Source organism: Podarcis cretensis (genome assembly GCF_951804945.1).
Source record: "Podarcis cretensis genome assembly, chromosome: 9".
In the NCBI taxonomy this organism is placed as follows: Eukaryota; Metazoa; Chordata; class Lepidosauria; order Squamata; family Lacertidae; genus Podarcis; species Podarcis cretensis.
This window is the reverse complement of record NC_137178.1, coordinates 39,232,368-39,253,635: the sequence shown is the minus strand read 5'-3', so window position 1 is coordinate 39,253,635 and position 21,268 is coordinate 39,232,368. Positions and strand designations below refer to the sequence as shown.

The window sequence follows — 21,268 nt, the reverse complement described above, 5'->3', positions numbered from 1 at the left end:
TATTCCCAGATGGCAACAAACCACTGGATGAAAAGCAAGACAGGGAAGCACCAGAAAATTCTAATTGCTAAAAGACAATGTACCTCTATAGCCTAGTCTTTGCCCTTTTTTCCTGGAGTAAACCCACCTGTGATTAAGGAAGGCATTGTTTACACTCAAGAGAATATTTGCCCCTTTGAAATTAAGCATAGGAACTAAACTATTGGTGAGCATTATCTTTTGGTCTTCCCTTGATTGTGTGATCTAGGAATGGGGGGGGGGGGTGAGATGCCTCTCCCATCAGAGTCAATAGTTAACCATTAAAAAAAAATACCATGAAAAGGAGCTCAAGAGTATTATTCGTTCATCTCAACATTGAAGGAGTGCAAAGTAAGAGTTAATAAAATTTTATTTGATTATGTACAATAAAGGCAATGATTTGCCCTTTAACCACTTTAAGGACACACCAAATTTATCCATAAAATATGCAGCCTAGTGAATAAGGCCAAGTATTTACATAACACACTAGTACTGCAAAAGCACTTGTAGGATGAGTTCACCGTAGCAGCCACAAAACAGTTAAAAACTCAATTCCTGTAAAGGGCACCTGAATGCTAAAAATAGCTTGAGTTCTCTCTGAAGATGCCACTTAATGTAAACCTTGCTGCAGCATTTTATATGAAGGTAAGACAGCAAGCATGCAATGCAGATACAAATGTGAGAATGGGTAACAAGTCCCTTTTGTTGACCAGATGTGCAAGTCCTTAAAACAGTAAGTTGTTACATTCTGTATTAGTATTTCAAAGCTTACTTGATTCTAGATACATTTTTGGAAGGCAAATATACTATAAATTCAAGAATAGTAGGCATTAAAATGGTATCCGCATGATAAGAGGAGCACAGATTAATTGACGAACCATTGGTAATCCTATGAGTTTTTTGAGACAAAAATACAGGAACATTGATCAGTTTTTCAGTAAAAAGCCTTGTTTCATTTTAACTCTCTAATTAGAATGCCTTTAGACTCCGAGTTGTGTTCAGTTTAGCATCAAGTAGTTCTATTAGCACAAGAACTACCACAAACAACAGGAATTCCCCACCTCACCCCGTGCATCCCCTAAATCTGTTTCTTCAATCCTCTGTGACACATCTGGGGAGGGTGTGGGGAGGAGTTCTGTTGCTCTAGTGGTAATCTCTGTGCTAACAGGAAGCAGCAGTAGATTACTACCCTCCAGAGCAACTTCCAGTATGCGAAAGGCCAAGATACACTTAATGCATTAACAACAAAATTTAGAGCCAATGCAGCATATAATGCTCAAATCCAAGTACTTCTGCTTAACTGGACTGTGCCACATATATGCCAGTATTGTTAAAAGAATGATTTCATTTACTGCTCCAGCTAAGGTCTCCAGCAGCTCAGCAGCAATTCTGGCATGCTGATAAGACGGTATTCTGCGATGGTGCAATTACTTTGAGAGGAGAGTCAACATCACGAACTATCTACCTCACTCCAATTACAGAAGCAGGTTTTTGAACCAAGCAGCATTGGCTACTCAACTTACTGTAATAATTTAATTATATGTCTGGCACCAATAGGCTCTTTCAGTGATAGTTCATAAATTCCCCATTTAAAATTAAATTCCATTATCTGTTTTGTTTTATGTGCCGCTTGGTGCAGCTGACATTCTTCTGGGAAGAATGAGGTCCCCAAGGCCAAAAACAAACAAACATAGGAGCATCATCCAGGCAAATCCCAAAACATTTGAGAAAAGAGTTGTCTAACTTTCATCCAGAGGCTTCTCTGTTGGAGGATTCTCACTCTCTTCTGCTGATTTACACAAGACATCAGATATTGGTTCAGGAGGCATTGTTGGAGTCAACGTATGCCCAAACCCTTGATAGTGCCCCACAGGTGATGATGGTATTGAAGAAGCAGTAGAAATTGGATCCTGGGTGGATGATGACAGCAAACTTGTATGTTCATTCTGTTCATAATCTTCACCAAAAAACATTTTCCTTGGCTGACCAAAAACTGTTCTTCCTAAAAGGAAGGTATTTAAAAACAAATTATTCTCATAGGTCTGGCACTGCAGTTAATAGAAAAATGACCTAGCAATACGGCTCATGTGGCATCTTCAGAAAACTCAAATGTTTACACCAGTTTTTCCTAGGGGTGCATTTTTTTCCTTCTCACTTACCAACATTGCGAACTTGTTCAGTTATATCTGCCCTGATATCAGAAATATCCCACATTGCAAGAAAAGAATCAAAGCATGATCCTTCTTCAGCTTGCTGCACATAAGGTTTGTAGGAAAAACTGTAGTGATGAGCAATTGCAGCAAAGAACATCTCCACGCAGATAATAAAATCCTGAAACAAAAAAATCCAAATTCAGTCCTATTCAGCCCCACATATGCAACCATGTAATGTATTCCTCACAGCAGCTCCTTTAGACTTACTTGAAGGCCAATTAACCACAAACTACCTTTTACGGAATAATAGTATTCCAGAAACTTCCTGTGTTTTACACCAGCTTAAACATATAGTGGGACCATCAGCCAAGTCTGTTCTCGTACTTTGGTTAAATTAAGACAGCAAGCCCCAGGCAACCAACTAAATATTTAATTTAGAGTAAATATTGCCTTCTCGCACCTGCTAGAGAAGACAAAAAGCAAAACATGATACTGAAAGGACTGCGCTCATGCAGGCCAATGCAGGTAGCATAGCTATTAAGAGTATACTAGTCACACCATTAGAAAACTAGTTTTAAGTGCTTAAATTTACCTGCATATTTACAGATATGTGTTGTAAGACAGTTTGATCAATGGAGCTGGTAACTATTGCTCACTCTCAGTGAAAAAGGTAGCTACATGTATCCATAATGCTTTTGCTTCAAAGACCAATCTGCCCCTTTTATCTATTCCAAAGGATGTGGGGCGCTGGAAGGCTTATGTTTACAACAGCAGTTCCAACTTACCTGTAGACCAGTTGCCACTGCTTCAACACTTTTCCATTCCCATGTGTGTGTTTCAGAGATAACACCGACTTTCACCAACAATGCAATAAGTGCAGCTTGCCTATACAAAATTGACATTCTTAGAAGAGATTGGGTTATCACCACACAGAAGCTAACACAGCTGAGAGGCAGGTTCTGGTCTAAAGTCCTAGTGAGCTTTTATTGTAAGGTTAGAAAAAACAAAAACAATCTGTGAAAGATACTAAGATCACAAAGCAGATCAATAAAATGCTAGAAATATGAACTTGCAAGCCCTGTGGCCATTATGCTCACACAGGAACAGTGAATGTGCATCACCCACAAAAAAAGGAACTTCCACGCAAACTGTTGTGCTAGGCTAAGAGGTGTCTCTGGAAAGAGATCAAAGATGATCTGTCAGTATGGAGAAAGGTTTCAGCATAAACTGGAAATCTGTGCTAAAACTTTAAAATGAATTAGATAAAAGAGAGCTAAAACTTTGGTCGTACCCTTAGCTATTTTGAAGTTGCATGAAAATGTTTTTAAACACAAAACTTTTTTTAAAAAAAACACCATGGCAATTTTAAGCACAGAAGAAGGCTGGTCTTTTCACTATTGTACAACACCTTGCATAGGTGAATCCAGTTTGCTAGAGAGCCAATATGGTGCAGTGTTTAGAGTGTCAAACTAGGATCCAGGAACCCAGGGTTCAAATCCCTGCTCAGTTATGAAGCTCACTGAGTGACCTTGGACCAGTCAGTGTCTCACAGCCTAGGCTACCTCACAGGGTTGTTGTAAGGATAAAATGGGGAGGGAGAGAACCACGTACATCATATTGAGCTCCCTGGGAATGATAAAGGTGGCTATAAATGCACACACTTATTTGGAAGTAAGCCCCAAAGAGATTTACTTCCAAGTAAACATGAACAGGATTGTGCTGGTAAGCAATTTAAATAAAAACAGACTTATTATATTACTATTTGTTTTCTGACAAACACTTAAGTATCCATATGCATTTAGACATGTGCGCAACAGGTTTTACATAAAAAAGCTTACAACACTCCACTTACCAAAAAGAAACAAAAACCACCATCTTTACACACAGAAATTTCCCTACAGGTTTGATTGGGTTTAGTTCTTCCCGCAGTACTTTATAGAACAACACAAGGCAGTACATGGCAAACTAGAACAGAGGGATAGAAATGTTTAGCAATTTGCAGTGGGAACACACACAACTCCTACATTTCATCATACCAATAATCCCCCGGAACACATCAAGCCAATTCAAATTCTTGTTCCAAACATTTAAAAACATCTATGGCTAGGCGGTCAAAGCTCAGTGCCAAAGCACATGCATATCATGCGAATGATCACAGGTATAATCACTGACTTCTCCATCTAGACCTGGGAAGGACACCTGTCTGAAACCCCAGAATGCTGCTGCCATAAGCTTCCTTTATTCCCAAGTATATTTCTCTGTTTCTTTCTGCAAAGAGAAGGAAGCCACCACTTTGCTGAAGCTAAGCACATCTTGGTCTGATCAGTGCCTGAATGGGTGACCACTAGGGAACCACATGTATATCACTGTGGGTTTCATGATGGAAAATACACGGGATATAAATATAAAGCAGTATCATCCCACCTTTCAGAGTCCTCAGGGCAGCCTCTAAAACCAATTAAATAGATGTACAATAACACAATAAAATCCATAGCACCATATTTAGAACCAAAGTTAAGGATTAGTTCTCATATAATCTTAATTTTCTATGTGTAATGTATGTAAGGATAAAAGCACCTAATCAAAAATATGTTCTGCATACCACAATTGTTAAAATCTTTAATTAAAAAAATAATAATAAAACACTTAAATATCACTCCAAAGAGAAAGAAAACTCAAATTCTGTTACTCACAAGCTGGGAGATATTGTTGAAAAAAACCAAATAGGTCCAAGCATTTTTGAAGCTAAAGTTTCCTTCATCGTATACACCAACCAATTCACATATTCTGAAAGAGTTTAATACAAAACATTGCTCAGAAAATTCAGGAGCTATGGTTGCAATCCTCCGCACAAGAGTCCTATTCTATTCAATTGTCCAGTTCAAATGTCATGTTAAGCCAGCATTTAAAACTAACTATGGGTTAATGTGAACAAGCAGGGCACTAGTGCATGCTGCTCTGAAGCTCCCACAGTTATCCTCCCGTTGCTGCTACAATGCAGATTAAAAAAGCCAGAGTTTGGCATGTTATCTGAACCCGGACAACAGTTTGTTTCTGCCAAACATACCATGAGTGGTAAGCCAAGAACAAACTTTGGTAGACCTTATGGATATGCAACAGGAAGAGAAGTCATTTTTGTACAAGAGGGACACAACAATTGGATATCACTCAAAGAATTAAAACCTGATTAATATAAATTACTGTATTAGAGAAAAATTACTTTGGGGATGGTTATGCATAGTAAAGCATGGGAGGAAACACCATCTTTTAGATAAAGCTCCACTTTAGAAAAAGTTTATAGTTGATTGTCTACATGAGCAATTGTCTTTAAGGTTAGAAGACAGAGTAACAGCACAGCTATCCAAACCAAAAAAAGAGTGAAAAGAAGAGCAAAGTAGTGATGTTAAATTCTCAAGAATAATCTTTTGGAGAATATTCTTGAGAATATTCTCGATTAATGAGATATTAGAGAATTTTCATTTAAAATATAATAAATAATAATAATAAATTTTATTTATACCCCACCCTCCCCGGCCAGAGCCGGGCTCAGGGCGGCTAACACCAATAAAATCACAGTAAAAACATAATGGGGGGGGGGGACCAATTTAAAATACAGGATAAAATGCAATTTAAAATGCAGCCTCATTTTAAAAGTAGCCAATAAATCAAGACCATAAGGGGAGGGAAACATAAGGGTCAGATTGAGTCCAAACCAAAGGCCGGGCGGAACAGCTCTGTCTTGCAGGCCCTGCAGAAAAATGTCAAGTCTCACAGGGCCCTAGTCTCTTGTGACAGTGTTCCACCAAGTTGGGGCCAGTACTGAAAAGGCCCTGGCCCTAGTTGAGACCAATCTAATCACCTTGCGATCTGGGATAATTAGTTAATAATAATTAGTTAATATACATTAATATACATGTTTATTCATGGGCAACCAAAAACTGTACAGATACTTTTATTCAATGGGGCAATGCAGTGAATTCACATTCTTTGATTTTTTGCACCAAACTTGAAATTGAAAATTCAAGTAAATTCAGTAATAGGCTATCTTGTGCTTCGAATAGCTCTAACACTTAATAACTATATGCATGTGACTAAAACACAGCTTGATAAACAATATTATATGCATACATATAAAAAAGAAGCCATTAACATTAAATATATTATCATTATATGATAATTATATGATAATATATTTCCGTATGTCAATCTCTGGTAAATGGCACTGTGTACCACTGAATGGCCCTGCAAAAACCAGTTACTGGCACTAAATAAAAATATAGAAATGTCAACTGTTTAAATCAAGGTCACCTCACATGCTGTTACACATAATTATATAGGCCTAGGTACTTTAAGTGTATAAAGCATTAAAGCTACTTTCTGTATAAAAAAAAATCACACTGTATGGCCAAAGGTATAAGATTGCTAAGAATAAGGTCACACCAAAATAGAAAAAAAGGTTATTACATATAGTAGAAATACATACAAATTCAAATGTTCATCAAATTATAAGAATAGCCTTTTTAAAACTAAAAAAATAAATAAAAATGTTTTCTGTAGCTCACATTTCAGAACTGCCAATGGTGAACGACACAATGCCCAGTAATGTAACTGGATCAAAAAAAATCATTATTCACTACTTACACTGGCAATATCACAGCTTGATTTATTATTTACTAGATTTTTTAAATGTGGGTTGTAAAACTGGTTCTTACATTAGAATTTACAGTTTGTGGAGAATATTTTCCGGAGAATTTTCTAGCAGAGAATATTCTCACTTCACATCACTAGCAAAGTGATACATCTATATATAGCATTTTGAGGCTAAAATATTTCTTCATACTTACAAAGCAATAATAGTGGTGAATGGTCTGACCACTGTATACTGCAAAACACCAAGCTTGCACCTGAACAACAGCACCCTATGAAAAAGACACAGACTGAGTTCAGTTCATTCAAAGCTGCAACACAGACAACCATATATTCTACTTTTACTGTAAATATTAGCATCCAGAACTATCATTTCACACAACAAAGTTCCTGTACATCACAAAGACTAACTCAGAATATAGCTGAAACCCTTTATGTAATATCTTCCGGGGGGGGGGGGACTTTTTAAGAATCACCATTTCATACGGGAATATTTCTAATACTTTATCTTACATTATTTCAATATATTTTCCCACTTCTACAGCTCTACCATGTGGAAAAACACGGGCACCTGTAGAGTTCTACAGGATCCTATACAAATTGCAGAGATACTGTTTTGCAGACAGATCCAGCAAGGTAACAGGATGGCTACATCCCTGGCTAACTAATTATTACTTTTAGGTTCTAACCATCACATAGATATTCAATGAGCTGTATGCTGCTATTTATCAAAATATGTTGATGGTATCTCACCTTTCAAAGACACAGCTGCATAATACGCATTAACTTTTAGCATTTATAGTTTCAAAGAAACTTGTTACAAGTCTTGAATTTCAACTGCACACCTTTCATTGGAAGGGTTAAAACTAGAATAGAAACTTTGGCAAAACCTTCATCTTAATTGTAGTCAAGACATTCTGCCTTATTTCTTCATACCCTGTTGTGAGCCCAGACATTAATCATCATTGGAAGGCTACCTTGCTGGGAGAGGGACTGCACCAACAAGGAAACTTGGGTCACTTTGTTCCTTCCCAGGGCAGGCTGCCATATGATGGCACTACAAAGGTGCATTCTCCATCCTGCTGCATTCTGGAATAGAGAAAGCAGCAGCCCCCACCAAAAGCTACTACAAGTCAGGGGGAGAAGCTAAGTGAGTGTCAATCCCTGAAATCTAACTGCTGTACAGTACTACCCTACAGCATTCACTCATTCTTTTAGAGCAGTCAATGAAGCTACCAACTGCTTCTGGGAAAAACTAATCCTTTTGATTCACTAACAAGTCCTATTTTCAGGAAACAATTTCCCAAAGTATTTTTAAAAAATGTGTTTTTCAAGAACTCTTTGGAGCATCAATGAAAACTAGTGCCACATATAGCAAAAAAAGTGTGTTAAATCTTACACGAATCCAATGACATGAATATAAGCTTTGAAAAAAGAACGGTATGATGTACTCACTCTCCCATAGCCCATGGTGGACAGCAACACAATGGTGGTAGATGCCTTTGCTGATCTTTGGCTTCTAGGATTAACACTAGATTTGGATACCGATTGGTCAGGTAATTTGAAAGGAAGACCATGAAATTATAGATGACATAGGCTTCATAGCATTCTCTACAAGTATCCACATATATTGCAATACTGGGATATTTCAATGCTATCCACTATCAAAGAAAAATACATTAGATTAGACACACATGCACTGCAGTTTACACTGAGATTCCCTTCTATTGCATTTTCTTTTGAAATATTATTGTTTGCCAGTATAAAAATTAAATAAATAATTTACAGAACTCTGTGCTGCAGTTAAACATTCAATAATTAAGAAAGGCTTATAGCTCAATCCTATGGTTTAACTAAATTAAATCCAATTGAGCTAAATGGGACGTACTTCCCAAGATATCCTTTAGAGCTTGTATTTGCTGTTGCAAACAAGGCAAACAGTGTTACAAAACAAAGCAAACAATGAGCTAGTACTCTGCAAAACAGAGAAGCAACATGCTCTGTATATAGGCCTTATGGTTCACATTAGATACAAATACGTACATGTCTACTTTCAATTGCATTACGTCTTATTTTCCAGTGAATTAATGCTCAGTGAGTTGTACAGTGGTACCTCTGGTTGCAAACGGGATCCGTTCCGTAGGCCCGTTTGCAACGTGAAAAGCCCGCAACCTGAAGCGCCATATCTGCGCAGGTGCGTGGCACAATTTGGTGATTGCGCGCATGCGCGAAGCGCGATTTGGCACTGCTGCGCATGCGAGAGTAGCGAAACCCAGAAGTAACCCTTTCTGGTACTTCCGGGTCACCGTAGGATGCAACCTGAAAAAACATAACATGAAGCAAACGTAACATGAGGTATGACTGTACAGTGGTACCTCGGGTTAAATACTTAATTCGTTCTGGAGGTCCGTTCTTAACCTGAAACTGTTCTGAACCTGAAGCCCCACTTTAGCTAATGGGGCCTCCTGCTGCCGCCAGAGCACGATTTCTGTTCTCATCCTGAAGCAAAGTTCTTAACCCGAGATACTATTTCTGGGTTAGTGGAGTCTGTATCCTGAAGCGTATGTAACCCAAGGTACCACTGTACTTGACTTAATCATTCTCAGAGTAGACCCACTGAAATCAGTGTGCTTCAGACCATCAACACAGAGTATGACTTACTGGATGAAACTCCAGAAAAGCAACATATTAACAAATGCCTCAATCACACACACGTGGGCTTCTGCCAGGAAACCTTAATGGAAATGAGGTTACAATTTTACAAAAGGTTGTATTGTGTGAAAAATCAGCAGTGGTTCATTAGTTTATTAGATTATTCAACTGGTTTCTAGAGCATGGATTCAATACTGTATTTTTTGCTCTATAAGACTCACTTTTTCCCTCCTAAAAAGTAAGGGGAAATGTGTGTGCGTCTTATGGAGTGAATGCAGGCTGCGCAGCTATCACAGAAGCCAGAACAACAAGAGGGATCACTGCTTTCACTGCGAAGCAATCCCTCTTGCTGTTCTGGCTTCTGAGATTCAGAATTTTTTTTTTCTTGTTTTCCTCCTCCAAAAACTAGGTGCATCTTGTGGTCTGGTGCGTCTTATAGAGCGAAAAATACGGTAATCCCAAAAAGAAAGAAAAAATACTCACGCTGTCTAGGCTGTAAATTGGCACCATCCATAGAATCCTGTCATAAGAAAACACATTTGCAATTAACCAAGTGTTTGTATTGCTAAGATGGAATAACCAGCAGAAGCATATATGATAGGTTACCTTATTATTGGTTTCTGTAATTCAGGTTGAGTATAATGAACTAAATGCTGCAATATTCCCCAAAGAGATATTGGTATTGTCATCAATAAAAATATCCCAGCAATAAACCATGCCTTGGTATGGATTCCAACCTTGAACAACACAAAAAAGAAGAGCACAAGCACAAGAAATTACAGTAGGAAATTTGAGAAACAATGATAGTAAAACCGATAAAGCAGTCCATAAATCGCTTTCTCTGAAGCAGAAGTACTATATTTAATGGCTCTTCTCTTCCAAGAGCAGAACATACGTTAATAATTAAAACATATAGTATTTTTGCAACTGAACCATCATTAGACTGAAAATTTAAAGTATGGTTAGCTACAACAGCTGCTACAACTTCCTTTAGATCCAAATATCTAACACACACAGTTCTAACCAAGAATCAAGTTAGGAACACTAAGAAGAGCAACTTGCAGCATAAGAGGTTCCCTCACTTCTACACTAACATTTAAGTTAGTAATACACATACTGCTAAATGCCAAGAACCTGGTCCAGATCTTTCCATAACACACTTCTTAGTAGTTTAAGGGAAAATGCATGTATACCATCTTGTTTGCAATGGGCAGCTCTAATATGCAACATTAGAGTGCTTATTTTAGTGTGTGTTTTATGTATGCATCTTCTTAAACGTTATTGTAAACATTTAACTGTGAGGAGACATTTTTCCTTGTGTCATGTAAAGCAGCCACAAGGACAGGGTGCATAAAGACACTTAGAGCCTGTTTCTTCTTTATAAACTACCTTTCTGTCTAAGCAACAGATGATTGGGAATAGTTAGCATCACCAGAAACCTTTATAATTACAGATCAATCCTGTGAGCAACCTAGTTATTTGAAGGCACAGAAATATCTGCAATAGTTCACTAAACGATTAATTAAACACTGCAAATTCCAAGCCTCACATAAGAGTAACAGGGATTCCCTGGTAGCTGCCTACTTTAAATATGGAAATGCTAAAGGGGAAGGCGGGAACACAGAGATTCAAAGAATGTCTTGTGGAATAGGTACAGGGAAGGGGTACTAGCACAGATGTGTTTTACTTAAGTGCCGGTCCACATGGACTAGCAAATGTGAAGACAGAAATTACCATAACTCACATGTAGATTGAAGGTGTTGAGATTCATTATTCTGTATTCTTTCATTTGCAGAAGGCATCACTTTGCACCCATCACTTAGTGCCACAAGTTAGACAATGTGGTGCCCTCCAGATTTCCAGACTACAACGCCCATCAGTCCCAGCCAGCTTGACCAATGGCAAAGGATGATGAGAGATGTAGTCCAAAACATCTGGAGAGCACTACATTGTCTACCTCAGAGTAAGACCCACACCAACCAAATGATGTCCATTAACAGGCAAATGCACCATCTACCTGCCTGTCTCTTTGGATTAAACCCTTCCCTGTCATAATGATCTTATGTCAAGTAAGTACAGTGGTGCCCCGCAAGACGAACGCCTCAGAAGACGAAAAACTCGCTAGACGAAGGACTTTTTCGTTTTCTTAGCCGCTTCGTAAGACGAATCTCCCTATGGGCTTGCTTCGCAAAACGAAGCTTGCCCCGCAAGCTCCGAGGATAGCGGGGAAGCGCAGCGCGTCTTCCCTGCTGTCCCCGGACCTCTTTTGAACCAAGGGGCGGCAACGGGGAGAAGCGATTCTCCCCGCTGCCCCTTCCCTTGCTTTAAAACAGGTCCGGGGACAGGTCCGCCGCGCGCCTTCCCCTCTGTCCCCGGAGATTGCGGGGCAGGCAACGGGGAGAAGCAATCTTCTCCCCGCTGTCCCTTGCTTTAAACAGGTCCGGGGACAGAGGGGAAGGCGCGCGGCGCTTCCCCTCTGTCCCCGGACAGTCTCCATAGGAATGCATTGATTGATTTTCAATGCATTCCTATGGGAAACCGTGCTTCGCAAGACGAAAAACTCGCAAGAAGAAAAAACTTGCGAAATGAATTAATTTCGTCTTGCGAGGCACCACTGTATCTCTTGTGAGAGATTCTGGAAATGGAAGACAGGAGTATACACATCCCTGGCTTCTGGATTTGCTTTAAGTTACTCCTTCTAACTACCTTCCCCTCCCCAGCCAACTTGTCCATGCGCTATGGAACAAATTGTTCTTTAAGCGTGGGAGCTACTGTTTGGTTGCTGGTTTTGAATCCTGTTTTTGAAAGATGGATCCTGTTCATCTGTTTGTGTGTTTTCATAAACTCCTTTAGCCTCGTATGAACTGCTCTGAGTGGGATGGTAATGAACTAAAAACATGAATACAGCATCTTTCTATGTGGCACCGCCTACCCCCATGAACACCTGAATTTGTTGTAATCTTTAGTACATTGTACAGACAAGAGAAATCCCCTTCACCTGCTGACACTCTAGTCCTCTCCACTGATGCTCTTGCTGTCTCACTACAGGGTGCTGGCCTTCGCAACAGGAGTATTTATGTAGATATCTGTATTTCTGGACTTCCTCTTACTTGCTCCCTATGTAGCAAACATCACATTTAGGTTATCTGGGGTCAAGCAAGCTAAGCATTCTTACTTGAGCTCCGCAACCCAAGATGACCCTAGGATACATATGCCCTTCCAGAAGTGAGTTGGGCTGCAGAGTTTTGAGAGGATGTGTAAATCCTCTTTCTTCTTTCTTTTTCTCATTTTAATTACTGCTGTTATTTATTTTCATGGTGCAGAAGATAACTTTTAAGAAAACAATGGTTACAACAACCCTCTTTCTTGACCTCACCTCTGAACCAGGCAAAACGTGCTGGAGGTTCTCTTTTTCCTTTCTGAAGGGGTAAAGGATGCTTGCCAAACAGTACCTAGAATAATGCCCACGGTGACATGTCTGGCTTTATCTTGGAAGGGCAGCTGGGGCCTACAATGGCGGGTGATTCATCATCATCATCATCATCCCTCAAGGCCAGAAACCATCGGGATGGAGAGCAGGGGGGACACGTGACACAGTCACTTCTAGCACCGTCCGTTGTTTCTTTTGCGTGTCCCTCCTAAGCCTAGAGCGCGAAGCGCATTCCCACATGACGCACGTTCCATGTTGTGCGCGGAAGAAGCGCGTTTCAGGACGGCGTTAAGACTGTCAGCAAAGCCGAGCGCATGTGGGTTCGCCCCTCTTCCCCCCATTCCCACCCCGGAGGCGCCCCTGGCCCGCCTCTCTCCGCCCCCCGGCGCCGCTCCGCCCTCACCTCCAGCTTCTGCAGCTCCCACACGCAGAGCGGCACGGCCAGCAGCAGCCCCACGACATAGACCGTGGCCACCAGAGGCCGGATCCAGCGCCGCCAGTTCCCGCAGGTGCACGGCATGGTGGCGGGTGGCGGGGCTGCCGAAGGTGTCTCTCGGCGCCGCCTCAAGGACCTGACGGGCCCGCCCCACACCGCCGGCGCCGCGGAGCGGAGAGCATCGCTGCCGCCGCCCCTCCCTCCGCAGCCACCCCTGGCGGGCGAAGCCAAGAGGGAGGGTGAGCGGAGCCACGCCCACCGCCGCAGCATAAGACCAAGCGCTGCTTCCGGCGCCTCCAAGTAAACAACCCGCCCCTTGCCGGAACCGACGCCGGATTGGGTAAACCGCGAGGTGGCAATCAAGCGCTTCTCTCTTGCCCTATACATCGACAGGGGAAGGTTAGGTAGATGCGAGGGACTTTGGGGCGTTCGCATCGCAGCTGGGAGCCTCTGTGCCTTTCCTCTGTGCGAATGGTGCAAGCCTGCGCATTGCTGAGCGTTGGAGAAGAAGCTTTTAAATATGGGGTTTAGTTAAGCAGCGTTTGCACTAGGAAAGCAGTCACAAGAGAAGGGGTTTACAAAAACACGTTGCTGAGCACGATAAAAAAAACACGATTCTTAAGCCTCGGGCTTTACTTTTTACTTTCCCGTTACCTGAGAATGATAAACGCCAGAGTTGGGACAAGAAGGAGCCTTTTGTGTTTCGTTTCAGGCTTGCAAGCCGATATTGTGACTCCTCATAAATGGGGAGCAGCCCTTGCTTCTTTACAAGCCCCCCCATTCTAGATGTGCAAGGCTGAAGTCCTGCCCCACGTCCGTAGGACTAAGCCCCAGTGAACCCCTTGGGAGTTGCCAATGAGTAGGGCAGTGCACAAGGATCCCCCTGGTACCTGTGGCACAAGGGGGGGGGCTTCCTCAATCCTGCAACCTCCACCTTGGAACTGCGTTTTTAAACTCAACGGATGGTTATAATATTAGCCCAGTTTTCGCACTTTTTTGTTTTTAGTTTTTCCTCGACCCCACCACCACCACTTGCTTTGTGTAACATTTTGCCTGAGGAAGACTTCTGGGGGCCTCCAAAGCTCTACACACTTTTGTGACATGTTGGTTAGTGTGTTAGTCCTAATACTGTAAAGGACTGTAAAATACTGTAAACATCCTAGTTGGATGTTGGAGTGTTTCTTTCCTTATGGACCAACGCCACTTCCTTTGCTTTCTGTTAAATAATGTTTCATGTACATTGCACCCTGCCAAATTTTACTTTCTGTTCACAGAATATATAACAATTTACATTCAGTTGGCATAGACCTATGTTTGGTAAGCTATTTTAATTCTTGCATACCTATATGAGATATATAATGTTCATTAGACCTTGATTTTCTGCATTTTGTTGTTTCTTTCCTCCCACCCACTATTCTGCAGAGGCTTAATCTTATGCCTTAGACATAGCAAAGGCTCCTTTCTCTAGCCAAAAGGGGTTCCCATACAACACTTTTATTTGCACTGAGTTTCATATATACACTATTTATAAATAACAAGTATCTATCTTATACATAACATTTCTAATATATTGTTTATAAGTATCTCAAATCCAAAAGTATAAATACATCTGTCTTAAATCTACTTCCCAAAAATACTTCTCAAAATGTATAAATATATAACAGATTAGTAATAGACAAATGTTATAAGCATTTACAAGCATTATAAGCATCAGGCTTGTATCTGCAATCTCAGCATATACTTGGAAGAAGGTATTGTTGATTGCAATGTAAGAGGACATTCCTAGAAAATCTTGGATGTACATTCCATGGCAACCAGTATCACAGACCCTCCAAGTGTCCCTATTTTACAGGGACATCCCAAGTTTCCCAGTTTCTGTCCCAGTTTCTGATTTAATCCCGGAATGTCTCGCTTTTCCTTAGGATGCCCCTGTTTTCACTGGAGAAACGTTGGAGGGTATGGAGTTATCCAACCCCCGAGCCGTCTGAAGGCAATCCTGTATAGGGAAGTTTTTATGGTTTAATGTTTTATATATGTGTATTTAAATATGTTGGAAGCTGCCCAGAGTGGCAACCCAATGTGGGGTATAAATAGTGGAATTATCATTATGGAATGGGACGTCCCTATTTTCATCAGAAATGTTGGAGGGTATGCTATCGGTACTAGGTTTGGGAATGCTCTTGTGCAAGACACACCGCATGAGGCCCTCTTCTCTGGAGTCTTCCTCCTCACTGCAACAAGTCTAGGGGGGCTTTTGTCAGTGGACACTGCTCTTGAGCACCCCACTCAGAACCTCTATCCTGTTTGATGAGGAATTTTTGAAGAGCATGCTCTGAGGATAGTTTTCCAAACCAGCTGGAAATCCACCAGTATTATTATCTAACCTTCATTTAATCAGTTCCCTAGCCCAGATATTACAGAGAACTTTGTCAGATGTTTTGTGGAACTCAAGATAAATTTGTTCACGGTCCTACAATCCACTAAATTTGTAACCCAACAATAATAACAACTTGGAAAACTGATAAGATTAGTCTGGCATAATTTATTATTGACAAATCCATGCTGAGTTCTACCAATTACTACAATGTTATCAAGATGCTTACAAACAGACTTCTTTATCATCATTCTAGAATCTAGCATCAAAGTCAGTCTAGTTGCCCTCCCACTTTAGGTGCTGTTGAACAAATATTATTATTATTATTACTACTACTATTATTTATTTGTACCCTGCCCATCTGGCTGGGCTTCCCCAGCCACTGTAGGCGGCTTCCAACAAAGATAAAAAATACATTAAAATGTCACACATTAAAAACTTCCCTGAACAGGGCTGCCTTCAGATGTCTTCTAAATGCCAGGTAGTTGTTTATGCAGCAAGCCAGAGACATATGGAGAAATATGCATTCGAGTCCTGATAATAATTATTGTAGACACAAATTTCCTTTTGTTCATTTCCATAAAGCATAGATTGTGTACTACACTAATCCACTTCTAACATAAATTCATGAATTTTAAGCACCAGAATGTTGTGTATTAAAAAATTAATAATATGTTGCATATGAGCGGCCATTTCCCCAAATGTCTTGAACTGCACTACATTTTTTTTAAAAAAGCTTCTGCTTGCGCTTAAGTGTTTGCAGGATCAAACCTTTGCATTTGCTAATTTTAATGCTGCATAATATATATATAAAATTCATATTCATATACAAAAGTTATGGCCCCATTGCTTATGCAGGAAGTACAAACACCTTATGAATAGTTGAAACTCAAAATAGACTCTGACAGTGGTTACATTTACATATTATGAAATTCTGTTTATACAGTCCCAGCAGCTGCCTACCCCAACAGCCAGCTGCCACTTTCTTTCCCAGCTGCCAGATTAGAGGCACCTCCGTGTGTTGTCCCATCTTTCCATCCAATAGCTCAGAACATTCTGGCTCCAATTTCTGTGCAATTGTTTACCCAGATTCTTAAACCAGATGAAGCCTTTCTGATACCAGAGTTAAATGAATATGACACCATCCTTTTCCCTGCTTGCTTCAGTCCTCTCGAGACTGATCTACCCAAACATGACTTAACGCTGGAGTCATAACAGCGATGTTTTTATTCCTGTTTGTAATGCATCCATAATCATGTACATTTGGGTTATATAACCGTGGAAGTACATGAATCACAGGGAAAGCAAAGGCTCTGGGCCAGACGGCAAATGGTTCTGGCCCCTCCCCCAACTCAGAGTTATTTAGAAGACAAAGCTAGACTTGAGAGCTTTATGTGATGTGACCTAGAGGTAAAAAAAAGGGGGGTTGTAGGCTGGGAAAGGCAGAGAGAGAGGCATGGTGGCTTTCTGCTTGAATCCAAGGCTACAGAAATGGGAGAAACAAGAACCTTTTGGGGTGTTAATGCTGTGAACCCCTCCATCACAGGCTCAGGTTGTATATATGTGTAAATAAACCATATATCATAAAGACTTCACAGTCTCCACTGTGCCTCATTTCCAAAAGGAAACACAGACCTTGGGATACCTGGGATATCACACCGCTCAGAGATTGGGGTGGTATGCAACAATGCTGTCCTTTCATTGTATGCCGGGACTGGACACCCATCCTCCTATCTTTTCTGAACACAGGAGAGCTGCAATGAGCTTCTCTCTGTGTGTCCTCCCCACCCCCTGCCCCCAATGAAGGGCATGCCCGCCCCATTTTGTGGCCCTGTGTCTTTTCTTCTTTTTAGACATAGCAGCCACTGTACCACACCCCCACAACAACTGTTTTTACTGGTAGCACCAGTATTATGGAATCCACTACCTGCTGAAATATGAGAGGCCTCATCTATAGTGGCATTCCACCAGCTTCTGGAGATATACCCTTGATCTTTTGACTGGAGCTTCCAGTTTTAATTGCATTTTTTTATTGTGTTGTTTTATTGTGTATTGTGATTATGAAAGTTTATATGGTAATGTCTGTTTAACAGGTTTTTATACTTTGCAAACCCTTAGAAAACTGCTGGAAATCTTGGCATTTAGGCAGTATATAAAGGGCTGTCTGTCCCATTTTGCCACCTGAGGCAAAAAGGAAGGCGCCCCACACCAAAGCCTCGCTTACCTGGGTCATGCTGTGGCAGCTTCCAGGTTCTGGCTAGATCTTGCGAGAGGTCTGTAAGATCTTGATGGAACCTGGAAGCCACCACCACCACTGCTACTCTTGTGGTTTCTGTTGCCCAAGGTTGCTGCCTCAATCCACCTCATGGATGGGCCAGCTCTGCTTTATATTAATACATGTAAAAGTATTAGAAGTAATAAAAATGCATACACTGTTTGAAAAGTATACTGACATTAGGATCAAAGTTACTTCTTTTGCAGCCCAATGCTAGGAGCAGCTAGCGCAGCAGGTCCCTGCTCACACTGTCACTTCAATGGTCACGCGCAGAAGTGGGTCAAATAGACCAGAAGAGACTAAGCAGGGTGGCCCCATTGGAGAAGGAGAGATGCTTAACCAGCTGAAGGATAAAGGTGTGGCGGGCAGCACATTTAGAGGGGGTTCCAAGCAGGAATGGGGGAAGAAGTAACAGAAAGAGGAAAGAGCTAGGCAGTGGGCAAGCCTTGCCACAGCGACTTAGGACGCAGTCCAGGAGGAAGGAAGAAGGCAGCATTTCTGGAGCCTTGTTACCCCAGTGGTGACTCAGTGAGGGAAAGGGTTATCTGAAGGGAAAGACTCCTTGCACACCAGTTGATAGAAGAATTAATGGGGAAGTAAGACTGTGGTGCGAGTGGCGCTGTGGGTTAAACCATAGAGCCTAGGACTTGCCGATCAGAAGGTTGGCGGTTCAAATCCCTGTGACGGGGTGAGCTCCCGTTGCTCAGTCCCAGCTCCTGCCAACCTAGCAGTTCGAAAGCACATCAAAGTGCAAGTAGATAAATAGGTATCGCTCCGGCAGGAAGGTAAACAGCGTTTCTGCGCACTGCTCTGGTTCGCTAGAAGCTGCTTAGTCATGCTGGCCACATGGAAGCTGTATGCCGGCTCCCTTGGCCAATAAAGCGAGATGAGCGCTGCAACCCCAGAGTCGGCCACGACTGGACCTAATGGTCAGGGGTCCCTTTACCTTTACCTTAAGACTGTAAATGAACAGTTCTCCAAAAGGGCTCAGAGTGAAGAGCTCAGGGTTTTTCTGAAACTAGAATGCCTAGGGCTCTGAAGACACTTGGGATCTGTAGCAGGAGGGTTAAAGCTCTCTCACACAAGGTGTACAACAACTTCTTTTCTTGCTGCCGGTATCTGTCATATCTGAGGGCATGAATACAGATACCAGTTCACAACAGCATAGTGTTTCCTTTGACATGTTGCTGGGCTGCCATTCAAGCTTGTTTATTCCATGTCTGTTTGTTGGGTAGTGGCCTCTCTACCCGCTCACTGTTCCAGAATCATGTCTCCGTTGTATATAGAATTACTCTGATCTCCGTAACTGTCACTAGGGGGAAATTGGGGACATTCTACTCTTGCTGTTTCTAAACGGAGTGGCCTTTTAATCATGAATTCCTGACATAGTAAATTATCGTCTCTATTTTCTTGATATGGTGCTGGCTCCATTTTGTTTATTTATTTGAAGTTCAGGGGACACAAAGTGTATTATGCAGTCAGAAGTCCAGAGGCTGTGCAACATAAAAATGCTGGCCATAAAACAATCAAATATAAATAACTCACAAGCAAGAAGTCCTTTAAAGGGCTCATCTGTCATTACTCTGACTTGTTAAAATGTTCAGAGAATGAGCACAACTGCTCTGCTGTGCAACGAGCTGATTTTGAAGTCTGTCCACAAGGTGCTCCAAGGATGCATTGGCCTAGTTTTGTTGAGTCCAGGAATATGAATCTCTCCAAAGTTTCATCATATATGCCTGGCAGTATAGGATAAATGACTGCACCAACTGTTCACTAAAATGTGATAAATCCCAGCTACAGTCTCAAGAGCCATGTAGCTCACTAAACGGGGGGTGGAGAGAGACACAGATTGCTTCATAGAACGCTGGACGGGATATGTGTGTTCTTTTCTTTTTGCAAAGAACTGTGGAAAAGTTTGTAAGTAATATTTTTAAAAAGTGAAATCCTGCCCACGGTGACACAGGTAAATGTTTACTGGTACCTAGGTGGTTACTTAGAACATCATTAGGATATGTATCACAAAGAGAAATGACATTTTTTGAAAGCCTACAGAATTTAAATTACAGTCAAAGTTGTTCTGTTTGGTTCTGTGAAGATGCTCGCAGTGCTCCTCTAAACTGACAAAGAAAATATTTCTGGGGGAAGCTGTGTTGGGCTATTGCTTGCAAAGTGAAACAACAATTATATTAGAAGTACATTTCCTCTCAAAGTGGGATACATGGTTCATTCTCCCCTTGCCCCACATTTTATCCTCACAACAGACATGTTAAGTTAGTACAAAAGATTGTGACTTACCCAAGGTCAACTAGTGAACCTCTGAGGCAAAGTCCAACAGTCTAATAATCACTATACCACACTGACTCTGAAATGCACACTGGTGACTGTGGAAGAGAAGAGAGCCATTTGGCTCTGCTTTGCTTCCTAAGAAACCATAAACCTGTATCCCTCCCACTTTTTTTCAGCAAAGTTGCTCCAAATTCTCTGGCTCCTATTGGGTGCTGGTATACCACTCTCAGATCTAGGTACTAGCACTGATGCAAGGGGAAGGGGGTGAGATTGCGCCCTCACACTACCACTAGTACTCTCATTTAGTTCCATAATAAACACATCCAGCTTTGGATCAGACGAAGAGTCCATACAGTCTAGGATTACGTTCCTAACAGTGGCCTGTGGATGCTCACAGATGATATGATAACTCCATTTTGTTGTTGCTAGGTATATTACCTCCACACATGAAGCCCTTTTTACCTATCATGGCAATTACCTACTGACCAACCAATCTTCCATTAACTTGTCCAATACTTTTTGAAGTCATTCCCTCCCATACACACATACAAAGCAGCATAAATACGGAGTGGAGTTTAAAGAGTTATGTTGCACATTGCAGAAAATATGCACAAACAGCCACAACTCTTTCACAACCACATCCAAGGCAGCGCTCATCATAGCTCAGAAAATACCACGGCAACAGAAGTGCAACCTTGAGTGAAGACATCTGGACTGCTTGCAACAACCAATTCGCAAATGCTGAAGTTATATATTAAGAACATATGAAGAGCTCTGCTGCTAGATCTGATGAAAGACCTTATTAGTCCAGCATCCTGTTCCCCACAGTGGCTTCTGGGGAGCCCAAGAGCAGGACATGAGTGCAAAAGCTCCCACCTTTTCTTGTCCCCCCCATGAGTGGTATTCGGAGGCATGCTGCCTTTGATCCTGGAAATTGCAGATAGTGAATCATGATTAGTCAACCTTTGGATGGCTTTATAATCTGACTGTTCCTGGA

At 41.4% G+C, this 21,268-nt stretch overlaps 1 protein-coding gene across 1 annotated transcript; it reads right to left on the bottom strand.

Annotated features, from left to right (window-relative positions):
- Positions 1–370: 370 nt before the first annotated feature.
- TMEM184C (transmembrane protein 184C) lies at positions 371–13,544 on the bottom strand. Its single transcript, XM_079990619.1, has 10 exons — positions 13,304–13,544; positions 10,077–10,207; positions 9,954–9,990; positions 8,274–8,479; positions 7,016–7,090; positions 4,865–4,958; positions 4,024–4,136; positions 2,957–3,056; positions 2,178–2,349; positions 371–2,020 (listed from the first exon to the last, which is right to left on the bottom strand). Exons 1-10 carry the CDS (start codon positions 13,418–13,420, stop codon positions 1,758–1,760), a joined length of 1,308 nt encoding a protein of 435 aa, XP_079846745.1. The 5' UTR covers positions 13,421–13,544; the 3' UTR covers positions 371–1,757.
- Between the last annotated feature and the right edge of the window lie 7,724 nt (positions 13,545–21,268).